Genomic DNA, 15,832 nt, shown 5'->3' on the forward strand with positions numbered 1-15,832 from the left:
TTGTCATTAGCTGTTCTTATAAATTGACTTGCCAACAAGGTAAAACCTTTGTGCATATCTGATGCGTCGTTTAATTAAGTTTTAACATGGCTCTTATACAAATAATGCATTGCTTTTCAAATAAGAACCTGTTTTAGATGTTATGATCAGGTCAAAACTATCTAATTGGAGGATGAACAAAAAATAAAAAAAAAATATCACTTTATAAATCATAAAAGATCCTAACATTGATGCGGTCATAATAAATCCTAACTCTGGTGCTATTGATGCGGTCATAAATATTCTAATTCTGGTTTTATTGATGCGGTCGTAATGAATCCTAACACTGGTTTTATTGATGCGGTCATAAAGAATCTTAACTCTGGTGCTATTAATGCGGTAATAAAGAACCCTAACTCTGGTGTTATAGATGCGGTCATAAAGAATCCTAACTCTGGTGCTATTGATGCGGTTATAATGAATCTTAACTCTGGTGGTATTGATGCGGTAATAAAGAATCCTAACTCTTATGCTATTGATGCGGTCATAAAGAATCATTACTCTGGTGTTATTGATGCAGTCATAAAGAATCCTAACTCTGGTGCTATTGATGCGGTTATAATGAATCTTAACTCTGGTGTTATTAATGCGGTAATAAAGAATCCTAACTCTTATGCTATTGATGCGTTCATAAAGAATCCTAACTCTGGTGCCTTTGATGCGGTCATAAAGAATCTTAACTCTGGTGTTATTGATGCGGTAATAAAGAATCTTAACTCTGGTGCTATTGATGCGGTAATAAAGAATCCTAACTCTTATGCTTTTGATGCGGTCATAAAGAATCCTAACTCTGGTGTTATTGATGCGGTCATAAAGAATCCTAACTCTGGTGCTATTGATGCGGTAATAAAGAACCTTAACTCTGGTGCTATTGATGCAGTTATAATGAATCCTAACTCTGGTGCTATTGATGCGGTAATAAATAATCCTAACTCTGGTGCTATTGATGCGGTTATAATGAATCTTAACTCTGGTGGTATTGATGCGGTAATAATGAATCCTAACTCTTATGCTATTGATGCGGTCATAAAGAATCCTAACTCTGGTGTTATTGATGCGGTCATAAAGAATCCTAACTCTGGTGCTATTAATGCGGTAATAAAGAATCCTAACTCTGGTGCTATTGATGCGGTTATAATGAATCCTAACTCTGGTGCTATTGATGCGGTTATGATGAATCCTAACTCTTATGCTATTGATGCGGTAATAAAGAATCCTAACTCTGGTGCTATTGATGCGGTCATAAAGAATCCTAACTCTGGTGTTATTGATGCGGTCATAAAGAATCTTAACTCTGGTGCTATTAATGCGGTAATAAAGAATCCTAACTCTGGTGTTATTGATGCGGTAATAAAGAATCCTAACTCTGGTGATATTGATGCGGTTATAATGAATCCTAACTCTGGTGCTATTGATGCGGTTATGATGAATCCTAACTCTGGTGCTATTGATGCGGTCATAATGAATCCTAACTTTGGTGCTATTGATGCGGTCATAAAGAATCTTAACTCTGGTGTTATTGATGCGGTAATAAAGAATCCTAACTCTGGTGCTATTGATGCGGTTATAATGAATCCTAACTCTGGTGCTATTGATGCGGTCATAAAGAATCCTAACTCTGGTGTTATTGATGCGGTAATAAAGAATCCTAACTCTGGTGTTATTGATGCGGTCATAAAGAATCTTAACTCTGGTGCTATTAATGCGGTAATAAAGAACCTTAACTCTGGTGCTATTGATGCGGTAATAAAGAATCTTAACTCTGGTGCTATTGATGCGGTAATAAAGAATCTTAACTCTGGTGCTATTGATGCGGTAATAAAGAATCCTAACTCTGGTGCTATTGATGCAGTTATAAAGAATCCTAACTCTGGTGTTATTGATGCGGTAATCAAGAATCTTAACTCTGGTGCTATTGATGCGGTAATAAAGAATCTTAACCCTGGTGCTATTGATGCGGTAATAAAAAATCTTAACCCTGCTGCTATTGATGCGGTAATAAAGAATCTTAACTCTGGTGCTATTGATGCAGTTATAATGAATCCTAACTCTGCTGCTATTGATGCAGTTATAATGAATCCTAACTCTGGTGCTATTGATGCGGTTATAAAGAATCCTAACTCTGGTGCTATTGATGCGGTTATAATGAATCTTAACTCTGGTGCTATTGATGCGGTTATAATGAAACCTAACTCTGGTGTTATTGATGCGGTGATAAAGAATCCTAACTCTGGTGCTATTGATGCGGTCATAATGAATCCTAACTCTGGTGTTATTGATGCGGTAATAAAGAATCCTAACGCTGGTGCTATTGATGCGGTCATAAAGAATCCTAACTCTGGTGTTATTGATGCGGTCATAAAGAATCTTAACTCTGGTGCTATTAATGCGGTAATAAAGAATCCTAACTCTGGTGATATTGATGCGGTTATAATGAATCCTAACTCTGGTGCTATTGATGCGGTTATGATGAATCCTAACTCTGGTGCTATTGATGCGGTCATAAAGAATCCTAACTCTGGTGTCATTGATGCGGTAGTAAAGAATCCTAAATCTGGTGTTATTGATGCGGTCATAAAGAATCTTAACTCTGGTGCTATTAATGCGGTAATAAAGAACCCTAACTCTGGTGTTATTGATGCGGTCATAAAGAATATTAACTCTGGTGCTATTAATGCGATAATAAAGAATCCTAACTCTGGTGTTATTGATGCGGTCATAAAGAATCTTAACTCTGGTGTTATTGATGCGGTAATAAAGAATCCTAACTCTGGTGTTATTGATGCGGTCATAAAGAATATTAACTCTGGTGCTATTAATGCGATAATAAAGAATCCTAACTCTGGTGTTATTGATGCGGTAATAAAGAATCCTAACTCTGGTGCTATTGATGCGGTAATAAATAATCCTAACTCTGGTGCTATTGATGCGGTCATAATGAATCTTAACTCTGGTGCTTTTGATGAGGTAATAAAGAATCCTAACCCTGGTGCTATTGATGCGGTCATAAAGCATCATAACCCTGGTTCTATTGATGCGGTCATAAAGAATCATAACTCTGGTGCTATTGATGCGGTCATAAAGAATCCTAACTCTGGTGCTATTGATGCGGTCATAAAGAATCCTAACTCTGGTGCTTTTGATGCGATTATCAATGATCGTAACTCTGGCGCTATGAATGCGACCATAAGGGTTCGTATCTCGGATGTTATTGATGTGATTATTATAGATCGTAACTCTGGTGCTATTAATGCGATCATAAAGGATCGTAACACTGCTGCTATTGTTGCGATCATAAAGGATCGTAACTATGGTGCTATCGACGCAGTCATAAAGGATCCTAACTATGGTGGCATTGATGCGATCATAAGGGATCCTAACTCTGGTTCTATTGACGTGATCATTAAGGATCGTAACTCTGGTGCTACTGATACGATCTTGCGCACATTAGAGCTAGGTCTACAATGTTTGCCTATATATAGACATTTCAATGGACCTTTAATAAATGACGTCGACTTTCGTTTGTGATCGAAAATATTTGTAACAAAGCGGGCGTCGCCGGCGACACGAAACTCTACAAAATCGTTCGAGCCAGACAGACGGGCAGTATATATTAGTCTAGATAAGCTTTTATATATATATGTTTCAATCTTTTTCGGTCGAATTTTGAAAAAAAAAGTAAATTAAAAAAAAGTATATCAACGTGCTCCGTTTTAAGTTTAATCTGTCCACCATGCCAATTTAATAATTTGGATCTCCTTTTTATCTTGTGTCTATACATCATCATGAAGAAAGTGAATGCCGTACGAACTAGATATAATAATTTTATTCTATTTATGTACTTATTGCGGCTTTGTTTCAGATTATATAGCATGATTTAACGAATATAACTCGTTCATAATACACTATCATATAGACAAAACAATCTATGTTATACTGGTAATTCATATAGCAAAAACTTTAATTTCGATGATGGATTAACTACGCACTAACTTAGACAAATATTCTAAAAACGTGGCATTTTCACTTACTTAGTCAAGTACATAAACAATGGTCAACACAAATGGAAATACCGAAAATCATTTATGAATGATGATATACTAAATATATGTATCATTATGATTATGATTGGAATGTTTTATCAAGCATTGAATTGACGTTTTTAACAATTACATTTTCCGCCATTGACACTTGTTCGAGCGTTATGGGCGGAGCGTATCGGTAAGATGTTCACATGCATCGTTTACATCGTTTAAAATTTAACTCGGCGTGGTCGGAGCTGGTTCAATTTACCGAGCTTTATTTATTGAAAACACACTGTTGCGTAGAAGACTTTTATTAAACAGAATTACATGCAAAGTTCAGTGAATGAAATAAAATAGAAAAAGAAGATGCAACATCAGAAGTATTTCGTTGTTTCGATTTATTTACTTGGACTGCTGGGATTTGTTTCGAGCCAAAAATGCAGAGAGACCTGTCAGCCTCCGGATTGCTCATGTCCAAGGTTCAGCTACCCGATGGACAGGCACGAAATTCCGCAGATGGTCTACTTTGGCTTCGACGACGCAGTGAATCCAGTGATGTCTTCGTTGTACGATAAAATATTTATTGATGAGAGAACAAATCCAAACGGATGTCCGATTAAAATGACTTTGTTTATATCTCATCAATATACGGATTACAACAGAGTGAAAAGGTTTTATGAAAACGGCCATGAAATAGCAGTTCATAGTGTCACCCACTCCGCTATTGATAATGAGATAATATTGAGAAAGGAGGCTAAAGAACAGAAGGACAATTTGGTTAAATTAGCAGGAGTTTCACCGGAGGATATCGTAGGATGGAGATCGCCGTTTTTGAAGCCTGCTGGGAACAGTCAGCCGAAAGTCCTGAAAGAGCTAGGTTACGAATATGACATATCATTGACGTATTCTAGACCTCATTTGGACGTTCCAAAACCATGGCCCTTTACTATGGACAATGGCTGGCCATACAAATGCGGCGTACCCCCTTGTCCTACTGGAGCCCGCGTTAAAAACTTCTGGGCCGTCCCTGTCGTAAGCTTGATGGACCACAAAGACCAGTATCCATGTTCCTTCGTGGATGGTTGCGTAGTTCGAGCATCCAGTGAGAACAATGCGTACAAGTACCTTATGGACAATTTCATGTCATATTACAACACTACACGGACACCCTTTGGTCTGAACATGCACGCTGCATGGTTCTACACGCGCTACAACCTCAAGGCGATGATTCGTTTTGTGGAAGACATTGGCAAGCTGGACGATGTATATGTGGTAACAGTCAAACAAATGCTTGATTGGATGAAGAACCCGACTCCCGTATCCAACATTAAGAATCTAAAGTCATGGCAGTGTTCTGACAAACCAGCAGCATCTGACGGCCTTGCAGGTAAATAATTCGCACTATACCACACTTATGGTACCGGTATTTTATAAGGCACGGTTTCAAATTTATAAATCAGCGCCTGTATAAGTATTGGACGGCCAATCATGTGCCGGACAAGTCCTCTAACAAGGCAGATAGAATCGCCTGGCTTGGTCAAGTTGATAAGGCAAATTCAGTAGAGTTAGAAATTCACGCGTCGTTGATTCCCTTCAATATTTAGTTTGGTTGGCAAACGTATCTTATATGTCGTCGATTCATACAGTATGATTTTTGATGGTTGTTTCCCGGACATGCAATGCCAATTTACGCCACTGATTAAAGACAAGTTTAGAGTGGTATTTCAAAAAAAAAACCTATATATTTTTGCGTAGTGATATTTAGGTTTGTATTGTCCTATTTATAGCAATAGCATTTATACTCAAATGAAAATAGGTAACGATAACAGGGTTTATAATGTACCAAAGCAATCCATCTAGTTAGCAGTGTAGAATAATTTTCACGTCCGAAAAAAGTGCCAATGCGCAATGTTAGAAAGAAGGCAGAAAAAACGGAAATAGCCACAAATTATCGTCAGAATAATTCAAATACAAATAGAAAGAGCAACGTTTTTTGAACATTCCTATTTCCTCGATCAGTTTTCTGGCCCTCATTCGAAAAATCGCCCGTTTACCATAGTGTTTTTAATTTGATAATATTTATTGCACGCAAATACAAATGACAATGAAAATATAATGAAAATATAAAAGCATAGTGTGACAAAAATAATAAATATCAAATATGCAAGGCGGTTGTGCCACGAGTTTAACCAACACCTGTTTCGGCCTTTTCCTTGTCATGCAAAAGTGTTTTAAAATATTATGAATGATTAATTATGTATACACTTTATTGTCAAGTAAAAACATTAGAGATATGAAATTCAAGAGACAGCTATGTTGGGGTAAGAAGAGATGTCTGGAATAGACGAGCTTCTGATTGATAACTGAGTGAAATAGTTGTTGTGGCTAATAAGTGACCAGAAAACAACATTGGGTAAAATTGTAGCAGCCCTTGAGCATTTTTTTCAAACACAATATATGACAAAACTTGTATTCTCAATAATTATTTTAAGCAAAACGATATATAATCAAACGGTCATCAGAAATGTTTTACGGACAGTTCTTTCCCGTGCATGTCAACTGAACATATACATATTCAAATCGACCTGAAGATAACTGACATATATAACTTACATATCAAAGGCATCACTCAATTAACATTGTTTAAAATTGTTGTAACAGGTTAACGCCTGTCTGTAAAATCATTCTTGACATTATGATGCAAATAATAGTATGCACATATAATAGTTTGACCTTCAACAGTTAATCATCCTCTAAATATTACCATTAAGAAATCAAATTGAAATTTAATCTTAACAAGGGGCTGCCTTTATATCACTAGAATTGGTAATTGTCCTTTTACGAACAAAAACTTTTCGTTTTGTTTAATTAATTATTATAATGAAGCAACGCACAATTCATAAGCATCCTAGTTTATGTCATAAAATGGAAACATTTAATATTTGCGCACCTGTTACTGTTTTCTCGTCTCATATGTTTGCATAAGTTCCCAAATATTATTCTTATATTCAATATTAGATATGCAGTTGCATGGTGACATGACAAAGGCCAAGATATATAAAATTAATAACAGCACGTAACGCTCATGCTTTGACATTTTCTCATTTTGTATGCACCGTTTTGATATGAATGATGAACCTGATTTTCCTGTCTAGGTTCGTACGCGATTACACAACATAAGTATGTATTAATTACATCTTTATTAAATTCATGTCGACTGTGAATGATGCTTGAACACACTCAGCTTTTTGTCCGTTATAACTCTCCGTCATCATCCAGATACCACAACAATGTATCCATTATTACCATCATTCATTCCAGTTCATGTTTTGTTAATGGTTACGTTTCTGGTACAACATTTATTAAGACAATACAACCTTTTATGTTAGAATGACCGCATTTTAAAACTCGATTGCCTGCCTTTTACCTTATGTTAACATAAAATTATGGTCCAATGTATGCTATCCTTCAAAATCAATCCGTTAACATCTTACTATATTGTATGATTATTAACTAATGCTTTTATGTTAGGACATAATAAAGTATAGTAGATCTCATATATGGCTTATTGCCTCCTGATAATTATCCTATCACCATGTACCTAATAAATATTTTATATTGAATGCCATGTCAAAGTGATAATCTTAAATATAGATTCATTTTTAATTTATATTTAGTCTTTGCAAATAAAACAATATGTCAGAGCACACAAAGACAGTTTTCTACGTGAATAGTTTCAAGTTTGTTAAATATATAACACATAATTGGCGTGGAACAGGGTGGCACAGGGGTGACACGATGTACCACCACGTTCCAAGAGTCTGCTGCCTCCCTGTAATAATGGGAATAAAATCGCACATGCACTCTAAAGTTCCACTTGCAATCATCATCTGATAAGCCAAAACCCAAAACTGCTGAAGAATTATAAAATTTGTCTCGATCGTGCAGATTTTGTTTCCATACATAATTTATTTCATGTTATCACCAATTAAAATCTAAATACCGCAATGATCATTTACAAGAATGCTAATGAAAAGTACATTTTAATTTATTGAGTGTATATATTTTTATTATAATGACATCGTTTGTTAATGAAATAAAGTGCACTGACAATTAATGAGCGATTTGTTTTATGGCTTGAAAATAGCAGCATTCGTTGAGAAACATATGCTAGGTTAATCTATATTAAAGTGGGTGATTGTTTTAATTGCCATTATGAACCAATACAATAGTAAAGATGGAATATTAAGAATAGGTATCAAATTGATTGAGAATAGAGAGTAACAATAGTAGCAATCAGAGTGGCACAGGTCATTATCCCATCAGATTGCTGGATTTCCAATAAATTAATGTATACATAAAATATATAAGAATATGATTACTTCATTTCTCATTCCTAAATAAAATAAAACAGTGTTTTAAATCGCTTAAAATATACATGTATCTATATACTCTTTATTTACCACCCTAGAGTGATTTGAATGTTAACATTTGGAAACAATCATGTACACTATATGAAGCAGTACAAATAAGAAATACTATGCACACAACTTCAAGCATTTCATTAATAATCATGTCATAATATAATATGTATATGATGAAAAATAATGAAATATAATTTAACTTGCTGTGCAACTAAGTTAACGATCGGTTTTACGACTAGTCTTGTGACTCTAGCCTGTGACAGGAACGGAAAGTGTCCCGGATGACACTAAACGAGACACACAACGCCACAACACAACAACTGTATATATATATCAACGTTTATATGCATATTGAAAATACACAGACCTCAAAAAGTAATCTTAATTAGAGTCTGATAGAAGAAAGTACACCTACATCAATTGATAATACTGTGCTCAAGCATCAAATAATAGGATACACACCTATCTAATTGGATATTTTTTCTGATTCAGCGTCATATTGTAAGCTTTATAGGTACCTAATTCGTTAATAATCTGAATCAGCATCTTATAGTCGGATATACAGCTGTCCCCTATTTTTTGTTCTTGTGCAATATCTAATTATTGGAAATAAGCACCTTATTTGGAAATATTATTGGGCGACGACTTTTTAAAGAATATCCAAATAGCTGGATATAAGTCTGGAAAAGATTTCTTTCTTAGTACGCCGTAGTGTACGTGTTCATGTCGGCACAGATGTCGCTCAAGATGTGAACATGCAATGATAAATTTTGGTTAACCAATAAAAATGTATATATGAAGGGAAACTATGCGATCTTTTAAAATCAAAGTATTCATATAGACTGTCTTCTACTATTAAGAAATTAATATCATAATATCGTATTACCTCGTCGGTTTCTTAGAGAAAAAAGTCGCGGTATTGTCAATGCATCGTTGTCGTCGATCAAGTTAAAACATAGTGTAGCATTAACTGTAATTGCATGCTATATGCACTGATTTTGACGTTATTAGTTACAAAAGCATATGCAGACGCCAGTTGTTAATCACTTATTGTGGTGTCTAGCAAGAGAAAACAAATAGTGAAGTTTTAATGGCTGGTAAATTCCACTGCTTAAGCCGCAAATTAACCGGCAACGCTTAAGACCAACAAAACAGTCACGAATGCAGACCAGTTGGTACGTGGTTAATTAAACTATGACCATGGTCCGTTTTATTGAGGCACTCTAAGAATATCTTAATATTAATAATTTGTAGAAGAAAGTACAGTTCAAACTTACGATGCTTCTGTAATATCGCCAACGATGTGAATTAAACTTGACTCAATTAAACCAAAACAAAACAAGACAGATGCGTGCCATATATTAATATGTTCAAAGGCCTTTGATATATCGCTTCCCAAAGAAAAAAAAGAGAATGACCAATCACATCACAGCTAATTGTGAATACTCTTTGTTCTTTCTTCTGTAATCTTGTCTGGTTTGCGTTTGAAGAGATATTAACAAGCTCAAAATTGATGTTATACGTCTTGAACATAAAGAAAAATATATATTAAGTGCATAACAAATTGTTCAAACCAAAACAAAAATTTACAATACTGTGATTTCATATAATTAAACAGAGCACCTGATGACCGTAACTGGTAATACACTTGGACGTAATTATGTTATTTCTCCTGCCTTATAACATGTATGATAAATTGAAAATTCATAATTCAATTATTTTTTTAAAAATATTTTAAGCATGCACATGTCAACACTATTAAATGATATGAAAAAGAACCATGGTACGTAAAGTGACACTCTTATTCAAAATCGATACATACACGTGTCTAACAAACATAAATTTAGCTGATAAACCTTTAACTACTTACTAAATAATGCATGTATGGAAAATATTAATTAATGAAAACAAGATTGTAAACGTGCATTTAATAGCACAAAGCGCAAAAATATTAAATGATTGGTGAATGCTAAAAGATTTACTGTGGTCTTCTATAGTCTCCTAAGGTAGAAATACCGTGTTTTATACTCATTTCTTTCAAATTCAACTCGGTAATCTTCATAAGAAAAATTGTTTTCGACATTTATTCATCCTTTTTGGAATATTAAAACAATATTATTAATTGTGGTAAATCTTATTTGGGACTAACAATGCATCTTTCATATTCTGCCGCTTATATTCTGCCCCTCTTCAAACATGTCCATGTCTCTATTTTTAAATGGATTGAGAAGAATGTTTAGGGCACGTCCCATTTCCAAAAACACACATGATAACTCGAAATACGTTGGTTTAAATTTCAGTTTGAAGTAAATTATTGAATTCATTTTTAAACAAGGGCAAGGAATATGAAATATTGGTGCATAATAAACATTCCACAATATGCAAATTACTCCTTTGAAAATGTCATTATTATATTGAAATGGCTCATTTGTAGAAATACACTTAACGAAATATTTTCGCGAGGACAAACGTAATAAAGATGTATCGTTTTGGGTTTATCCTGTTACTACCGTAACCAATACTCGCGTAGATTATACACATTGATTTCAATAGTAGCTCATGAGGTCATAATAAAAATTGGCTGAAACCCCCGTCGCCAGCAAGCACATCACCTCGATGGTTTTGTCACATTGAAGTAACCACAACAAAGAATTTGTTTCTATTTTGCAAAGTCATACTGTAAATTATCAAGTGTTAGAAATACATTAATTTCAAATGTGGTCGTATGATGTATGGCTGTTTTCATTACAATATGGTAGACAGTTTTCTTTTGCTCGTCATTTTTCTATAAATGAAACAATTCAGGATATGCAAGATACTTTTTCCTCCCCCCAAAATTCGAAAACCCCTTACTCAAATTCGTTTGACGTCGAACAAAATAATAATGTACCTTTTCAAATTTATAAAAACTAATGAAGAGACCAATGAACAGACCAGAACAGAAGATAATTTGAGCATAAACAGCTCATCGTAATAAACACAAAAAAAGATAAAGGTTTATACCTTGTGAACACCAAAAGTAAATACTAGTAGTTCACTTGTGGCTACGCCACTCGTGAAATATAGCTTTGGGGCCCCATCGGTGAAATATATTGCGATCCTTAACTGAATTACCCTCTATATACCTCTATCCCCTGTTCTTTATTTTGTTTAATTTTGCGATTTCTGTCATGATATTCTTTTAAAATAATGTTTTCCACGTCAAATAATCTTAATTTTGTAAAGTCAACCCGAAAAAGCAAAAAACAAAACAAAACGTTTTTACTCAATAACATAGCAATTTTCAACTTCTCGACCCATTGTAAAGCTGTAAACAAGCAAATTTCAATTTGTCGCGCAAGATTATTGGTCGACGAGTTGACATTTTCACAATAATTAACGTGTGAATGTCAGTCAACTCGTCGGATCAAGTTGTAGTGCCTGTATAAAAACGTTGAATTTAACACTTTTATTAACCAGTTTGTGATTGTCATTAATTTCATTTTTTTTTATTAATTTATATCGTTTACCTAATGACAGAGATGCTGAAATTTCATTGTGCATCTGTTAGAAAAGTTGTCAATAACCGGTATATTTTCTTAGGGTGTGTATTGTTTTGAATAGTTTTATTATATCTGTAAAAGCAGATATACTTTTTCAACTTATTTGCAATACAATTTTGCAATATTAATTTACTTGCAGTCTCTTCTCCGCTTCCTGCTACGACCCGCAGGCCATTTACTCGCCACCCCCTAAACCAAATACCCACGAACAACCAGTGGCCGATCCCGATGGAGTGGAGAAACCAGATTAGCAGGAACAGACCATTTGTGCAAGTTCGGACCGCTCCCAGATCAACACCCACTACAAAAATCACGCCTAAACCGACGACTACTACGACAACCACTACTACACCTAAACCGACAACAACTTCAACCACAACCACCACCACCACCACCACCACAACAACAACACCTAAACCGACAACAACTACCACAACCACACCTAAACCGACAACGACTACCACAACCACAACGAAGCCCACTACTACAACTACAACTCCCCAAACCACTACGACCATAAGAACAACCAGAACACCGAAACCAACTACATCAACAAGCGAAGCAACCGAGCTCATCGAAAATGGTCCCATTGAGGACCTATTTGGTCACATTTCTGATTTTGAAATACCAAATAATCCTCCTCGACCAGCCGCGCCAGCTCTGCCTTGGTGGAAATCTGTAGTTGATACCTCAGCGATAGACAACGAAGGAACTTTATGTATCCAAGGACTAAATTGTCACCTTCCAAATTGCTTCTGTCAGGGAACTATCGTTCCAAATAACATGAAGTTAAGCGACATACCTCAACTAGTTTATTTGACGATTGATGGGTCTGTCAATGCACCTCTTTACAGACGGTACAGACAGTTTGTAATCGGCAAGCGAAACCCGAACGGATGTCCAGTTCGAGGAACAGTCTTTGTCACTGGCATGGGTTCCCGTCCTCGCCTTATCAAAGCACTGAAAAACATTGGAGCTGAAATAGCTTTACGTGGATTACACCAGCATCACTACGATACCGCAAAACACCTCGAAGTTGAGCTAAAGGCACAGATAAGAGCAATGAAGACTCTCAATATAACAGCAGAGGGCTGGAAGACTCCAGAACTAAAGGCACTCGGAAATGACCAATTCAGTCTTTTACAGGAGAATGGTATGAAGTACGATACGACCATTTTAGAGAGTGTACCGAAAGCGGGTGAATTCAAGCATTGGCCGTACACTCTTGACTACAGCTACAATGGTGACTGTACAGTCCCCATTTGTCCTACAAAGAAATTCCCAGGAATCTGGGAGCTACCCTCAAACTCCCTACATGACTACAGAAAAATGTTCGAATGTGCCTACATTGACGGCTGTATGTTCAACCCTCCTACCATGCTTCACACCGAGAACTTCCTTTGGGATAACTTTATGGAAGGCTATGAGACAAATAAGGCACCTTTTGGTATACATTTGCGACAAGTCTGGTTCTCGCACCCAGCATACAGGGATAACCTGCAGGGACTCATGAATTTTATAGACAAACTTTTAACGCTCAAAGATGTTTACCTAGTCAGTGCAGGCGATGTAATCACATGGATGAAAAATCCAGTTGCAGTAAAGGACATGACGAACACTACTCCTTGGAACTGTGTTTGAGAAATGTATGCAAACCGACATAACTCGATCCTTTTTAGGTAGAATTAACTATTTAAGGTCCTACCAATGGAGGGAAAACTATAAAATGTCATGTTTGTATTTATCAATGGTGAAAACAAGCTTTATTACTTCGAACATTTATGTAAAGATGATATGAAAACGCCTAAAGATGCGCATATCAATGCATCCGTGATAAACCTTTGAACTCGGACAGACTGCACAAGCATCATAAAACGATTTATTATAAAATGGGGGTTGCCGGCTTGGGACGGTCTATTAAAATGACGGGTCTGTTGTCAGAACAGAACCAATATTTTATTGTAAACTCTTTTACATGTAACTGTTTTTAAATAGAAATACCGGCATATGATGCTTAGCAACGGCATTGAACGGTGTCATGACAACGATACATTTCTTCATATCGTTGTACCGTGCACACTAGACAACGTCAAAATCATATTCACAAAGCAAGGCAAAAATAAAACAAATTCCCCTTTATATAGGTTACAATTTTAAATGTAGTCATAAGCAAATCGTTCGTAACAATTGAAATCAAATGATGTCATAGCTTGTTGGTTCTTCGTTACTTAATCTGCTTGCAGAATATTGTCTATCTGCATGTGCAGAATATGGTCTATCTGCATTTGCAGAATATGGTCTATCTGAAAGGGCAGAATATGGTCTATCTGAATGTTTGGTTGGTTGAATGAAATACATATTTAAGTACCTGTACTCCTTTCTTTGTTAATGTTGGTGACGTTTGTGTACATTAAATGAGTAAATTAGTAAAAACAGGTGCTACTGATTATACTATTTATTAAAGGAAATAACACATTGACACATAATTAATATTATCATTATACATGTAAATTATCATCAGTCTAAATATGAGCGATCGTCATAACCAGAGTGGAACATAGTTTATGATACTTGTACGTTATTTATTCAATATCATTAAGGAGGATCTGATGGTGACACTTTGTTTAGAAATAATGATACATGTAATAGGGCATCATCAACATAAATTTTAAGTTATTAACATGCTTATTGAAATACCCTTGTACATACTTAGTTTGATTCCGTTGCTGTAAAATTGCATTTGCGAACTATTGCATGTTTTAAAACAAATAAAGAAATTCCCACTCCTCAGTTTTCGTTTACTTCATGTGCATTATTTGAAGACGTCTCTTGAAATGATAAATTCAAACAATGTCATATAACTGCAGTTTCTTTAAGAATTTGCTGGTTACCTGCTTTATGCAGGGTATAAGGGGATAAGAGAGCGAGGTTGACATGGTTATACCCGGTTCAAACGACCGGCGAATGCAGAAGGTCCCAAGCCTCTCCCTCTCGTCTTCGAGTTTCTATGACCATCTTCTCCCATTTTATAATCCGGTATCTTTCACTGTTATTTGTTTCATTGAATGCGTTCATAAACTTTTTGCCTAATGTAAACCTTTTAGACTATTTGAGGAGAAGTGGTTTTGCCTGCAAGCTTTGATTTTTTCGAAAAGGATACTACGATTATTGCGCGCACTGTAAAAACTTATATTGGTCGCATTAAATTGCGGACGAAATATCTGACAATTAAGGTTATAGCAGAAAATGCGGACATGTTGAAGAACCAACAGATCTACTGGAAAAGAGCTAGGGTATCAAATGCAGATCTCCTTGTATCTCACTCAGTTTTTTCAACTCTGTTTATTTCTAGATGTGACTATGTATTGCGATCACTTTTAAAGCATTGCCTTTAAATCATTTAAATACACTTTAGTCGTGATGGTACAATATAGCCAATGAGCGCTGGCAGACCTTTACAAACTCTAAAAAACAAGGACCTCGTGTGCCAGATAAAATACGAACACGAAGTCGAACGAGCTCATCTGTGCCTTAACACCGATTATTTTAGAGACCATGAAGCACATTGTAGCCGAGCGACTCTCTGACCCTCGGACACAACCCACGGAACCTCTGTAATAATGGTCTCGAACACGTTTCCCTATGCTGAATATTCCATACGCATGTATGTTTCTGGAACAGTGTCCAGAGCATTATCTTTTTTTGGTACCAAACTGCTTAGTTTAGGTCGTGGTCAAAGTATTAAGTGTTGATGGCGCGCGGCCTTCTACGGAATATACAGCTACTCGCCGCGTCATAGTTT

The 15,832-nt window shown here is 35.7% G+C and overlaps 1 protein-coding gene across 1 annotated transcript; it reads left to right on the forward strand.

The window, feature by feature from the left end:
• Positions 1-4,251: 4,251 nt before the first annotated feature.
• On the forward strand, positions 4,252-14,816 carry LOC128228306 (uncharacterized). The gene is made up of 2 exons (XM_052939541.1): positions 4,252-5,451; positions 12,170-14,816. Exons 1-2 carry the CDS (start codon positions 4,431-4,433, stop codon positions 13,669-13,671), a joined length of 2,523 nt encoding a protein of 840 aa, XP_052795501.1. The 5' UTR covers positions 4,252-4,430; the 3' UTR covers positions 13,672-14,816.
• The last annotated feature ends 1,016 nt before the right edge of the window (positions 14,817-15,832 follow it).

This window comes from Mya arenaria, chromosome 3 (assembly GCF_026914265.1).
Source record: "Mya arenaria isolate MELC-2E11 chromosome 3, ASM2691426v1".
Taxonomy (NCBI): domain Eukaryota; kingdom Metazoa; phylum Mollusca; class Bivalvia; order Myida; family Myidae; genus Mya; species Mya arenaria.

Excerpts from the sequence above, each read along its gene's own strand:
- LOC128228306 (XM_052939541.1), top strand. The coding sequence starts at position 4,431 with ATGCAACATCAGAAGTATTTCGTTGTTTCGATTTATTTACTTGGACTG. Across the intron at positions 5,452-12,169 it reads AGCATCTGACGGCCTTGCAG|TCTCTTCTCCGCTTCCTGCT; the intron begins GTAAATAATTCG and ends ATTTACTTGCAG.